Source organism: Neolamprologus multifasciatus, chromosome 3, assembly GCF_963576455.1.
Source record: "Neolamprologus multifasciatus chromosome 3, fNeoMul1.2, whole genome shotgun sequence".
In the NCBI taxonomy this organism is placed as follows: domain Eukaryota; kingdom Metazoa; phylum Chordata; class Actinopteri; order Cichliformes; family Cichlidae; genus Neolamprologus; species Neolamprologus multifasciatus.
In genome coordinates this window covers 47,946,119-47,957,450 of record NC_140441.1, presented here as the reverse complement: position 1 = coordinate 47,957,450, position 11,332 = coordinate 47,946,119, and the positions used below count along the sequence as shown (strand labels likewise).

General features: G+C 44.1%; 2 protein-coding genes, 1 long non-coding RNA gene and 1 pseudogene across 4 annotated transcripts in view; 2 read left to right on the top strand and 2 right to left on the bottom strand.

The window, feature by feature from the left end:
* The window catches only part of LOC146523743 (protein NLRC3-like), a 183,412-nt gene that overhangs the window by 97,167 nt on the left and 74,913 nt on the right, over positions 1 to 11,332 (top strand). The gene's annotated exons all lie outside the window — the stretch shown is intronic.
* On the bottom strand, positions 3,544 to 5,193 carry LOC146523747 (uncharacterized). Of its 2 annotated transcripts, XR_014873099.1 has the most exons (5): positions 5,025 to 5,193; positions 4,472 to 4,662; positions 4,194 to 4,361; positions 3,913 to 4,068; positions 3,544 to 3,675 (listed from the first exon to the last, which is right to left on the bottom strand). It is a non-coding gene; the product is annotated as an uncharacterized LOC146523747 (long non-coding RNA). The 2 variants fall into 2 exon arrangements; XR_014873098.1 differs by lacking the exon at positions 5,025 to 5,193 and having other exon boundaries at positions 4,472 to 4,993.
* Positions 5,285 to 7,175, bottom strand: LOC146523746 (uncharacterized). The gene is made up of 4 exons (XM_085154013.1): positions 6,778 to 7,175; positions 6,502 to 6,680; positions 6,312 to 6,405; positions 5,285 to 5,975 (listed from the first exon to the last, which is right to left on the bottom strand). Exons 1-4 carry the CDS (start codon positions 6,835 to 6,837, stop codon positions 5,601 to 5,603), a joined length of 708 nt encoding a protein of 235 aa, XP_085010139.1. The 5' UTR covers positions 6,838 to 7,175; the 3' UTR covers positions 5,285 to 5,600.
* Positions 7,088 to 10,131, top strand: LOC146523745 (uncharacterized; annotated as a pseudogene).

Here is an 11,332-nt window from a genome sequence, read left to right as displayed (position 1 = left end):
ACAGTCTGAGGAGCTGCGAAAGAAAAGCGTCTGAACTGCTTTAAGTGTCTTGAAGACGTTTTATCCAAGAAGTTTCTTCAGTTCTGAGAGCGACTGGTGGAGAATCCCAGGTTTAGGTCCCGTGTGAGTGTCCCCCTAAGAGGGTCATGGACTCCCTATTGATCCTCTGCCTAATCACACGAGCCAAGGTGTGAAAACGGGTGTAGGTCACAATCAGCCAAGGGCTGTATCCCAATTTTTGCCGAAAAAAACAGCGGAAGAGGGGCGGCTGTAGAGTAAACTTTTAAAGTAAGTACTGAATATTATGTCACTTATTTATGTGCAAATGTTTAATAATGAAGAACATTAAAACATTACTGTTGGCCACATGTTGGCAAAGTTATGTGACATTAGCGATGTTTGTACTTTCAGCGTTTACTTGGTTTTAAAGCCTTTACTTTAAAATATACGCTGTTCAATAGTCGACCTTAATCTTACAGAGAATGTGATGATTTTATGGATAATTAAAGTCAGTCATATATCCACAAACACAGCAAGCTGAAAGTCAGTGATGCTGCTCGGTTTGCAGTCCTGAATATCACAGCACAAGCAGGATTCACTGCACTGTTAATGTTAGCTATGTTATATTACTGCTTCTGTTCGGTGGTGTCGAGCCAAACGGACTTTAACGTGTGTTTGAACGAGCTGACGGTTCACTCGTTAAGCTGAAAGAAAGATGCTTTAAGTACCTAAAACATTCATGAATCTGATCGATCAATAATATCTTCCCAGCACTCGATATCTCATAGTTTTACATATCAGCCAACATTACTGTCTACATGCTCATGAATATAGAAGTGACTTGGCTGTTATAACATATTGCAAGTTAAAGTAATACTGCACTGCACGTAAAGTAAGTAACATCTTGTATGAAGTGATTAGGGTCAGCAGTGCTGTGTATGGGAGCCTAAAGCAAAGTTAACTGCACCAGTACCAGCTTCACAACATATTGTATATTATACGTTTCTACCGTTTTGTAATATGTCATCTGTCATGTTTAGATGCAGTGACAATTGCACATTTGGAGTCGTGGTCATATGTGGTTTTTATATACAGGGTATTATTATTTTTTCTATTTTTCTTGTTTGTTTGCACATCATTATTGTGTGCATATTGCATATGTAACATTTTTTTTATTGTTAATATTATTATTAGATACCAAAGATACAATTTGATTGAGGGTTTTCCTGTCAAAATTTTAATAAAAATGCAATTACACGCGTAAACAATAGGATCAAAATACACTTTTAAAAAGTCTATTGATCAAATACTGATTTTCAAAACATTCTAGAGGAAAATAGAGATAAAATAATCTGAATACTAACAGTGATCTTGGATGATGATGGAGGCTTGAATGGATTATTCTGTTTCAATCAATAGGTTCATATCTATGACAATAATTTGATAAGTTTAACAGGTTGGTTTAGGCCTGGCAATACAGCAAATATTCACAAACTTTTGTTTTTGAAGAATGTTGATTTTTTTTTTGGGATGAAGCTATCTGGCAACATGACACAGCCCTTTACCCTCATCTGTATGTCTATCATGTGGCTATGGTACTGGGTTTTGGTTTGATGCATATGCAGGTTACAGCTGGGGAATGGCAGCATGTTGTGGATTGATTTGGCATGTTCAACCACTGTTACACCAAACTCTCTCACTTATAACATGATCAAGGCCTCTTACCCAGTGTCATGGATTTTCTGTAGTTTTGGGGACACAGGTCCAAAGTCTGAGGCAGTAAGTCAGATCAAAGAAGGCAATGATTCTAAAATGGGAGTTTACTCGTGTCATTGTATATATCCAGGAATATGTGCCTGAGGATAGTTGTCATGAAATCAATATTAAATCAAAGTATTCCTTAATTACCACAGCTGGCATGAGTTCTCCAAAGCTGCCTGCTGTCTCAGGATCTGTCTCCAAAAAGAACCAGGGAGCGCTAACATGTTATGTTCTAAACTGATGAAGAAAATGCACATTAAACATAGTATAAACTTACTCTGTTAAGTAATGTGAAGAGGATGCCTTTAGCTCCTATTGGGTTGGTTCCTTGATCAGTGCAATACAGAATCATTGATCGGGTTTGATGTAATGTCCTTAAAACACGTCAAAATGAGGCTCTGTAGTCTGTGTGGCCTCCACATGCCTGTATGACCTCACTACAACACCTGGGCATGCTCCTGATGAAGTGGCAGATGGTCTCCTGATGGAGCTCCTCCCAGACTCCAGGACTAAAGCATCTGCCAAGTCCTGGACAGTCTGTGGTGCAGTTGGTGGATGGAGTGAGACATGATGTCCCAGATGTCCTCAATTGGATTCAGGTCTGGGGCACGGGCGAGCCAGTCCACAGCATCAATGCCTTCATCTTGCAGGAACTGCTGACACACTCCAGCCACATGAGGTCTAGATGTTGTCTTGCATTAGGAGGAACCCGGGGCCACCCGCACCAGCATATAGTCTCTCAAGGGGTCTGAGGATCTAATTTCAGCACCTAATGGCAGTCAGGCTACCTCTGCCGAGCACATGGAGGGCTGTGCGGTCCCCCAAAGAAATGCCACCCCACACCATTAGTGACCCACTGCCCAACCATTATGCTGGAGGATGTTTCAGGCAGCAGAAGGTTCTCCAATATGTCTCCAGACTCTGTCACAAGTACTTAGTGTGAACTTGCTTTCATCTGTGAAGAGCACAGGGCGCCAGTGGCAAAGTTGCCAATCTTGGTGTTCTCTGGCAAATGCCAAACATCCTGCACGATGTTGGGCTGTACGCACGACCCCCACCTGTGGACGTCGAGCCCTCATACCACCCTCATGGAGTCAGTATCTGACCGTTTGAGCAGACGTGCATATTTATGGCCTGTTGGAGGTCATTTTGCACAGCTCTGGCCTTTCTTTCCTACCCCACAGTACCTTTCCTTATCTTTTGTTTTCTACTCTTTTACTTGTCTTTGATCACGGTTGTCTTTCTAGATAATTAATTTTATTGTTCTGGGGTGAGTCACTGGCTCGGGTGCATTCTGGGACTGTCAGTTCACCAGTGTGCTGGCATGCTTCTTAACAAACACACCACTACAGCAAACATCTCAGTTGTACTTGTTGATTTCTTCAACAAAACACTGAACAAAAAATTTCCTTGTGAGTGTGCTGCCTGCTGCTTTTAAACTTTGTGGTAATTTGAGCAACCCAGAAAGCATCCCATAAATTAAATTATGTTATTGTATCTGAACATGTACACTAGTCATTAAATTAGATGGGAAAGAATGATTCAGGATAAACAACTGCACCAAGGGAATTACATTTTTCTTCTCAACATGTAAAATGTCTGTTGATAAGCAATTTCTAAAACAGACATGATAAAAATCACATTAAACAGATGTGATTAACATTTTATTTTACCAAACATAACATCAATGATGACACAATCAGTCTTCATCAGAAGTGCTCAAATCACTCTCAGCGGCATCATCTGGAATGTCCTCCTCCTCCTCCAAGTCCACTTCCAGGAGTGGTTGGTGGCTGAGGATTCTCTTGTACACGTCCTTTACTTTGAGCATTTCAGCTTTCAGTTCACTTTGTTGTTTTTAAACCAGGCTATGGAGTCCTTTCTGTGCATCCTCCGACATGCCAACAAGGGAGGCTGTAAAAAGAACAAAACTATTAAATAGAAGTAAAACAAACAAACAATCAAACAAAAAACCTCACCTCATAAACACAAGGAATTAGGATCATGTAATTAAACGTTTTTTTTTAAGGGAGAAGGCAGTGTTAGCTAGCAACCCAAATATAAGTAAAATATCCAGTAAGACTTTAGCATCTGCTATTATTTTCAATCAATTCATCACCAAATGTATAAATAAATAAAAGATGTGCTTACAGTCTGAGGAGATTGTCCCCAACACCACAGATCGCATTCACAACACTGTCCAGTGATGCTGCATCTCCCTGCAAAGGATCATCTCCTCCTCTCTCAGGCGCCTCACAGCCATCACCTTCTCAAAGACCTTTCTCTTTGTCCGGAGGTCAGCAGCAGCTACAGTTTAACAACATCAGATGGGAAAACATAGTAGCATATTATGATTCAAGAGCAAAACATTCAACTACTGCTCAGATACTGGGAGTTTGTTTAAAAAGGATATTTAGAAATCAAGAGCTTACGTTCACTTGTGCTCTGCCAGGGCCAAACGTCGGTCTGGATGAGGGCATCACTGGATACGATTTGCTTTGTTGGTTCAGCGAGCTTGTTGTAGTCGTCAACAGCAGCCGCCAAGCGTTTCTTCTCATCTAAGATGACCTTGTGAATTCTGTGTCGCCTCTTGTTGCTATCTGTAAATAATCATAAAAAATTCACACCTTCACATAATGCATATATTTACATTTTAATCTACACTCATCAATTTGTTTGCTAGAACCAATCACATCCAGCTTAATCAAACCTGGATCTGATTTTATTCTGTTTACAAAGTAGCTGTACAAGCTGTACAAACTGAGCATCAAACGGTCCATTTCAAAGAAACTGTGACACCATTTTGTCTGTAAAGACTTTGTGTTCGCACTCTGATGATGACGACAAGCTCCTCTATTCGTGCCTGCAACGCTCCAAGGCTGCCATCAGTTTGATCCGTTTCTAAGTGAGAGGAATATTAATCAGAATACAGGATGAGTAACAGTCACCAAACTACAGTGGACTCTGTAATCACTGACTTGATGATATTCATTATAAGACATCTGGAGCCTTCATGTGCTGCATTATCATGAGATAACAAGTATGTTGGTGTTCAGGTTTATAAAACCAACTAGTACGACATCACTTCAACCCAGGTCCAATCCAATTTGATCAAACGCAACAACTCTGCCATCAATTGTGCTTTTATAAGGCTTATTTTTCATTGTTTGTTGACACTGTCAGAAAGATCTTAATTCTAAGTTCTTTAATGAGGCCATGGTGGGTCCTGTTGTTATACATGAGTGCATTATATTGAGACTCACCTTCAGCCCATTGCTGCACATCGGCCACCCATTGCTGCAGTGTGTCGTCATCCACACCCAGCTCATTTCTGCTCGCATTCAGGCTCTCCACTTGTTCTCTAAGGATCCTTATGATCTAAGAATACATTAATAAATGTCATTCATATTGACGTTTTTAGAGTACTGGTGTTTTTCCCCATTACCACACACGTTAAAATGGGTGTTGAAAAAATGACCTTTAGATATCGCTGGCTCAAAGTGCGGCACAGTTGTTCCACTTTCCTTTTGTTCCAGCCCAAAGCCAGGAGGCTCAGCATGCCTGTTCGCCCTGCATTTCAGTTAGTATACAAATAAGAATGAATGAGCAGGAGACTGAGTGGAATCTCACACACAGACACACACCTGCTTTAGACATGTACTTTGTTGTGATGGCCGCCCAAGACAGGAAACTGTTTACTGGTTCCACCTCTTCTCCAACTGTAGAACCGGCCCCATCCTGAAACGCACCTCCCCATTTGATCTATAGAAAGGAGGTCACAATACATGACTGCTGAATTCATTCAACCTTATAACAAAATGTCTTAAACTTATCCAAGACTACAAGCTGCAGTATACCTCGCATATCCAAGTGTGAGCTTTTGCTTGCATGACGGAGAGAAAAGGACGCATTGACATGAGGTTCCTCAGCTCAGGGCACTGCTGAGCCACGTTGGTTAAATATGGGAAATATTTACAGGCCACATCGGAGCAAAGGAACATAATATGTCCTGGAACGCTAGCTGCCAACTTCCTCTGGAGAAAAAGGGGGTAAGCAAAGATCTCCCCTCGAAACATGTTCAATGCAGCTAGGAGGACTAACAGCAAACAAACAGCTATTTCCATGCCCTCTTCATCCAACTTCCCAGTGGACTTTTTGGTCGACTCCTTTGCTGCAGTCCAAGATGAAGATCCACACAACCCTTTCCCTGGGACCTATACACTCAAAGACACGACGTGATTACGCCCTATCAGGGACAAACTTTTTTAACACAAATGCAAAAGAATTCGCTGAATTAGCCTTAAGTCACGTTCACACAACACCTCATAAAAACCATGTTTTGATTTTTTTAAATACACATGATGACAAAATGAAGTATGCATTAAGATAAAGTCAAGTAAATAGTATTACGACAACACCAAGAGAAAAACAAAATAAATATCCACCCATCCAAATATGTATCCACACACACGTATGTGTATATGGTTATGGCGTTAACGTCATTTTAACAAGATTAACGCTGACAGCACTGATATATATGTGTATCTTACATCATTTGTGTGTCTCTGGATGTATTTCACAAACTCAGCAACTTCCTCATCTTTTTCAATGAAGACACCTTCAAAGTTCCCCTGCTCTGAAGTGCTGAACGAACACAGTGACAGTTGTTTGAAAAGAAACATCAAAATACAACGTTTGTACAAATCCATATTTGATTTATGTACACAATGCATAACGTACCTTGCATTTGATTGAAAGCGATAAACCTTGTGGTTTCCATCAACTGACACGGCGAGCATGTCTGGAGTGCAGGCAGGGCAGCTAAAGCATGGCTCCTTGCACATCCTGTCCACCTCAAACTTTACAGCACTCCACTCCAAGAAACTTTTACTGAAGGCATCAGCTGATATTCGGCCAGTCTTTTAAGTAGAGGACAAACAACAGAATATTCAAGGACAGTCATCATAAACATTGATTTGCACAATTTCCTTAAACTTGACAAATTTAGAAACTCACCCTTCCAAAATGGGCTGTTCTTTCATCCAGCACTTTGACAAATGCCCCCCATACCCCCATTGCCGAGCTTAAAAACTGGCACCTTTCGCACGTACGAGCACGCGCACGTGCACTCTCATGCACACGCGTTCACTCATCCGAAAAAGGGGCACTTCCGGGCCATGCGGTCCTACTGCACATGCTCTGTCTCCTCCTACTGGGCGTGTTTTAAAGAAACGGCAATATAATGGAGAGAAAAAAGGGTTATGTTTTTAAAGCTTTTTTAATGGGATACCCACCACACGTTCAGCAAGAATTTCCACCTCCAACTATGGCATTCACATCAGACATCCGAGCAGCTTCTGACCCCCTAAGTATGTCTGCAGATATCCGATCTTCCTCACTCCATCAAGAGTCTACAGAGAGAGGAGAGGTGGAGAATAAACTTAACCTGGGTGTCTGTGTCTTGTGTAGTCTGGGAGATGATTGAATGTTGGGGTGGGTACAGTTTCCTCTGCGGTGGGGTAGAGTGGGCTGCCCCGGGTCCTGTGGGGCTTGGCGGTGTTGCTGCCGTAGGCCCCGGTCTGGATGGGCCTGGGCTCCCTTGCCTTGGTGGATACCAGAGGACGGGGGTGCATATTGGGGTCAGCGGGGGAGCTGGCCCTAGGGAGGGACACCCTCCCCTCCCTTCTTTTCCTCCCCATCCCCGGCTGCCTCCCTCTTCACGCTCCACCACACCCACCCACACAGGTAGGGCTTTGGGGTGCGGGTGTGTCACCAGGGTGCAGGGGAGACATTCCCCCCCCCTCTGTCCTCTTCTGGCCACCTGTGCCTCAATTTTATCTCACAACTTAGACATCCACATTACTTACACTCTCATAACACACACATATATATATATATAGGGCCTTGAGGGTGGGCACGTTAACGGCGTCCAGTAGACGGTCTGTGTATTCAAACCTGCCTCTGGCGCCGGTGCCCACCTCTCAATTTTAAATCCATGTAGACATTGAGGGTTCTCGGGAGGGGCCGTGCTAACACCTGCTGCTCTCTGGCAGCAGCACCATGCTCTCCCTTGTTTTAAATACACTTTAGAGCAACACGCAGCAACACTACACTTGAGCGGGAGGAGGGAGGTATGGGGTCTTAACACACCCCTGTTCTCTGCTAGCCATCGGGGCGGGGGGGCTGGGAAGAGATGCTGGCTGTCCGATTGGCCTCCCTGCTGCTGCGGAGCCTGGGGCGGTCTGCTTGCCTCCACCCCGGAGGGAAGGGTAACATCTCTTGGGTCTGGGTGCCGTTTCCATCTCTGGGGGTGAGGATACCTGGACCCGGGGTATAGAGTATGTTTGGGGAGTGTGATTGTGTGTACATGTCCATTTACGTTTATTCCTGCGTTGGGTGAGTGCTGAGTGTTTGTATATGTGTGCATGAGGGTGGGAATGCATGTCTGTGTCTGTGTGTGCCTGTTTGTCTGTGTCTATATGTCAGGTCGGGTCTTAGACTTCACCTCTCTGGGAACTCCAAGGCCCTCCAAAGTGTGGAGGCCTATCTCCCCTCACCACACTCCCTGCCGGTGACTGATGCCCTCAGGGGTCGGTGCGTTGGTGGTTCTTGGTGTCCGGGGCTGGGCGCTCAGGTATGTACCAGCTCACTCCCGGTGACTACTTGGCGGGGCCTGGCGCCTGCTGCTCGGTCAGGCCTCTTCCGGGGCGCGGGGGGCCCTCGGGCCTCCGGCCTCTGTGCCTGCGGCTCGGTTCACTCTGGCACAGCTGGCTGCCGGCAGAGCCGGCGGGCACGCCGGTGCAGCCCACTCTAGCTTCTGCCCGGTGGCTACTGGGTGACCCCTCATCTGGGGATCCTCAGCCCTTCCCATGAAGGTGGCACGGATGCCCCCCCGGTGGTCCTCCTTGGGCTCTTGCACTCTGGGGCCTCTGGATGTCTGGGGCCTGGATCTCCTCCATGCCTGCTTCATGCCCTGGGGGACGGGGCTATGGCTCTCTACATCCTCTAGCAGACCATTACATGGGGAAACCATTTGAATACAAGCGCGCCGATCCACACAGGTGTGCACATGGGTGTTCACTATTCGTAGACTTAAATCACACCTTTCTTGGCTGCTACTTCAAAGCACATTGTGCGCTGTCTGTCCTGCGTGCTGCACAACAACATTCAATATTTAGTATTTACTGCTGTTTACACTTAGCTAGATTAATGCGATGGTGTTGTGTATAGTATGTTGCATTGTTTTGTTTTGTTTTTTGCTTGTTTTCTATTCTCTTTCTCTCAACAGGTGATCCCGGAGATATTTTTTCTTCCCCCCTTTCTCACTGTCCCTCTCCCCTTCTGTTTTTCTTTTCCTTCCTCTTTCTTTCTCCCTTTCCTATCCCTCACTCATGTCTGTCCCGTCTGTAACAACTGAAAATAAAATAAATAATAAAAACAAAGGTCGATCAAATGGTCCAATACGGCAATGCCATGATGATCCATTTGGCAAAATAAATCCATTGGGTATCCTTGTTGGTCTTCAGACAACAATTCTGACGGCTAAAGAACCAAATGGGACAGGCGGAAAAAAAAAAAAAAAAAAAAAGAGTCTACAGAGACTGATTTTAATTTTGCGTTTAGAGGTGTGTGCGGGTATGTTTATTCAATTAAATATAGTGATGGAAAAGTGAGCCTGTATGTAGATTCTGGTGAGGGGGAGATTTGGGGAGTTGGCGGGACACACTTGGACCTGGATCAACCGGGGTTCCCGGAGATGATTTATGTTTCGCATGGGTCAGTCCAACAGGACCTGAACTCTACCGTGTAGAAGCGGACCGTTTCAATCGTCCGAACTTCATTTTTCTTAGTGTGTGTGAAGACAGGGAGGGTGTAATTGCGGACAGGGGCCTTGAAATCTGGAGGTTGAACCCATACCCCCTCACCCTTGAAGAACGTTTATCATGGTTTAAGGATTTGTTTTTTATTCAGGGGTCAGGCTGGAGAGCACTGCAGCGGGTGTTTAATGAGGTCGATAGGACTATCAAGAGAGAGAAGGTCAACTCTTCTTATAAGAATATTAGGAAGCGTCTTGTATATGATCAGCTCGCACATGGCCCGAAGATTGGTTTACCTTCTGCCATGTTCAGGCCAAAAATCATCAAAAACCCTGAGGACTGAAAAAAAGAAAAAACAAATGGTAGGTTGTCTATGTGTGAGAGACATTGGCATTATACCCGATATTTTTAAAAAATGCAATGTGTGGATTTCTATTACAGACAACATCTGCCATATTGTGGACCGCTCAGAGTCTCCCCCTCCAGCACTGCTAATCCAGACCCCACCGACTCTGCCCCCCTCTCCAGGATGCTCACAGGACTCTGCAGGATCACACCCGTCTGAGGAAACGGAAATCAACATTAAACTCCCGACTTTCCACCTGTTGTCGATGGCACTGAATGAGTATGTGCAGGAGATATGTTATGGATGCCAATCCGGTCACCCCAGCCAGTTACAACACAGTTGCCTGTTTGAACTGCCTGTGTTTTTCTACTATGATGAGGTGATGGAAAAGCTCCGGACGCCCCGATTCATCCCGGCCATCCGTCTGTTTGTTTGCTCATACAGTGTCAGTGAGGCTAAAGCACAAATCATCAGCACTGCAGAGCGTCTTCTGTGTGAACTGAGATCAGTGCCGCACATTGTATGCACCACTGATGAGAATGTCGGATACCTGCTAAATACCAATCATCACACCCGCGGTGTTAAATCAGCGCTGCTCCACATGATTGAAAACTACTGGTCTGGGAGACACAAGATTTAATGTTCATCTGTTATAAAAACCTTACTGTGCACTACACAGAAAATTAAATAAAAACGTATGTTAACACTTTTTTCTGCTCATTTGTATTTGTGTTTGGTCAAAGTGATTATGGAAAACACGCTGAGAAAAATATATCACAACCCTGCACACCCAGGGGGTTTAGGAAGTGTAAAGAAGCTCCGTATTGCTGTCAGTGAGGCAACAGGCTTAAAGCCGTCATTACCTGACGTGGAGCGTTTTTTAAAAGGAGATGACACATATACTCTTCATAAACCTGCAAGGATACATTTCCCCAGAAATAGAGTTTTGGTAAACGGGATTGACAAACAGTTTCAAGCTGATTTGGTTGACATGCGTGAATATTCTGCGGATAATGATAATGTTAGGTACTTATTGACATGCATAGATGTGTTTTCTAAGTATGCATGGGTTAGGTGCCTTGAAACCAAGACAGGACAGGCTGTTGCTGAGGCTTTTGGTGATATTCTGAGAGAGGGCCGTGTGCCTGAAAAACTCCAAACAGATTTAGGGAAGTAATTTTATACTAAACATTTTAAAAAACTAATGGAGCAGTATAACATCACACATTTTTCAACCTTTAGTGAAATGAAATCATGTGTGGTAGAGTGTTTTAACCGCACCTTAAAGGGGAAAATGTGGAAATACTTAACATCAGTTAACTCGCGAAGATATGTTAATGTGATCCAAGATCTTGTACAGTCCTATAACCTGTCTTATCACAGCTCTATCAAAATGACCCCCACCGAG

What these genes read in the sequence shown, in the direction of transcription:
- LOC146523746 (XM_085154013.1), bottom strand. Translation starts at nt 6,837, where the DNA reads ATGGGGGTATGGGGGGCATTTGTCAAAGTGCTGGATGAAAGAACAGCC. An exon ending in CGCTTTCAATCAAATGCAAG is followed by an intron (nt 6,406 to 6,501) that starts GTACGTTATGCA and finishes GTGTTCGTTCAG; the next exon opens with CACTTCAGAGCAGGGGAACT. An exon ending in TCCAGAGACACACAAATGAT is followed by an intron (nt 5,976 to 6,311) that starts GTAAGATACACA and finishes TTGAGTGTATAG; the next exon opens with GTCCCAGGGAAAGGGTTGTG.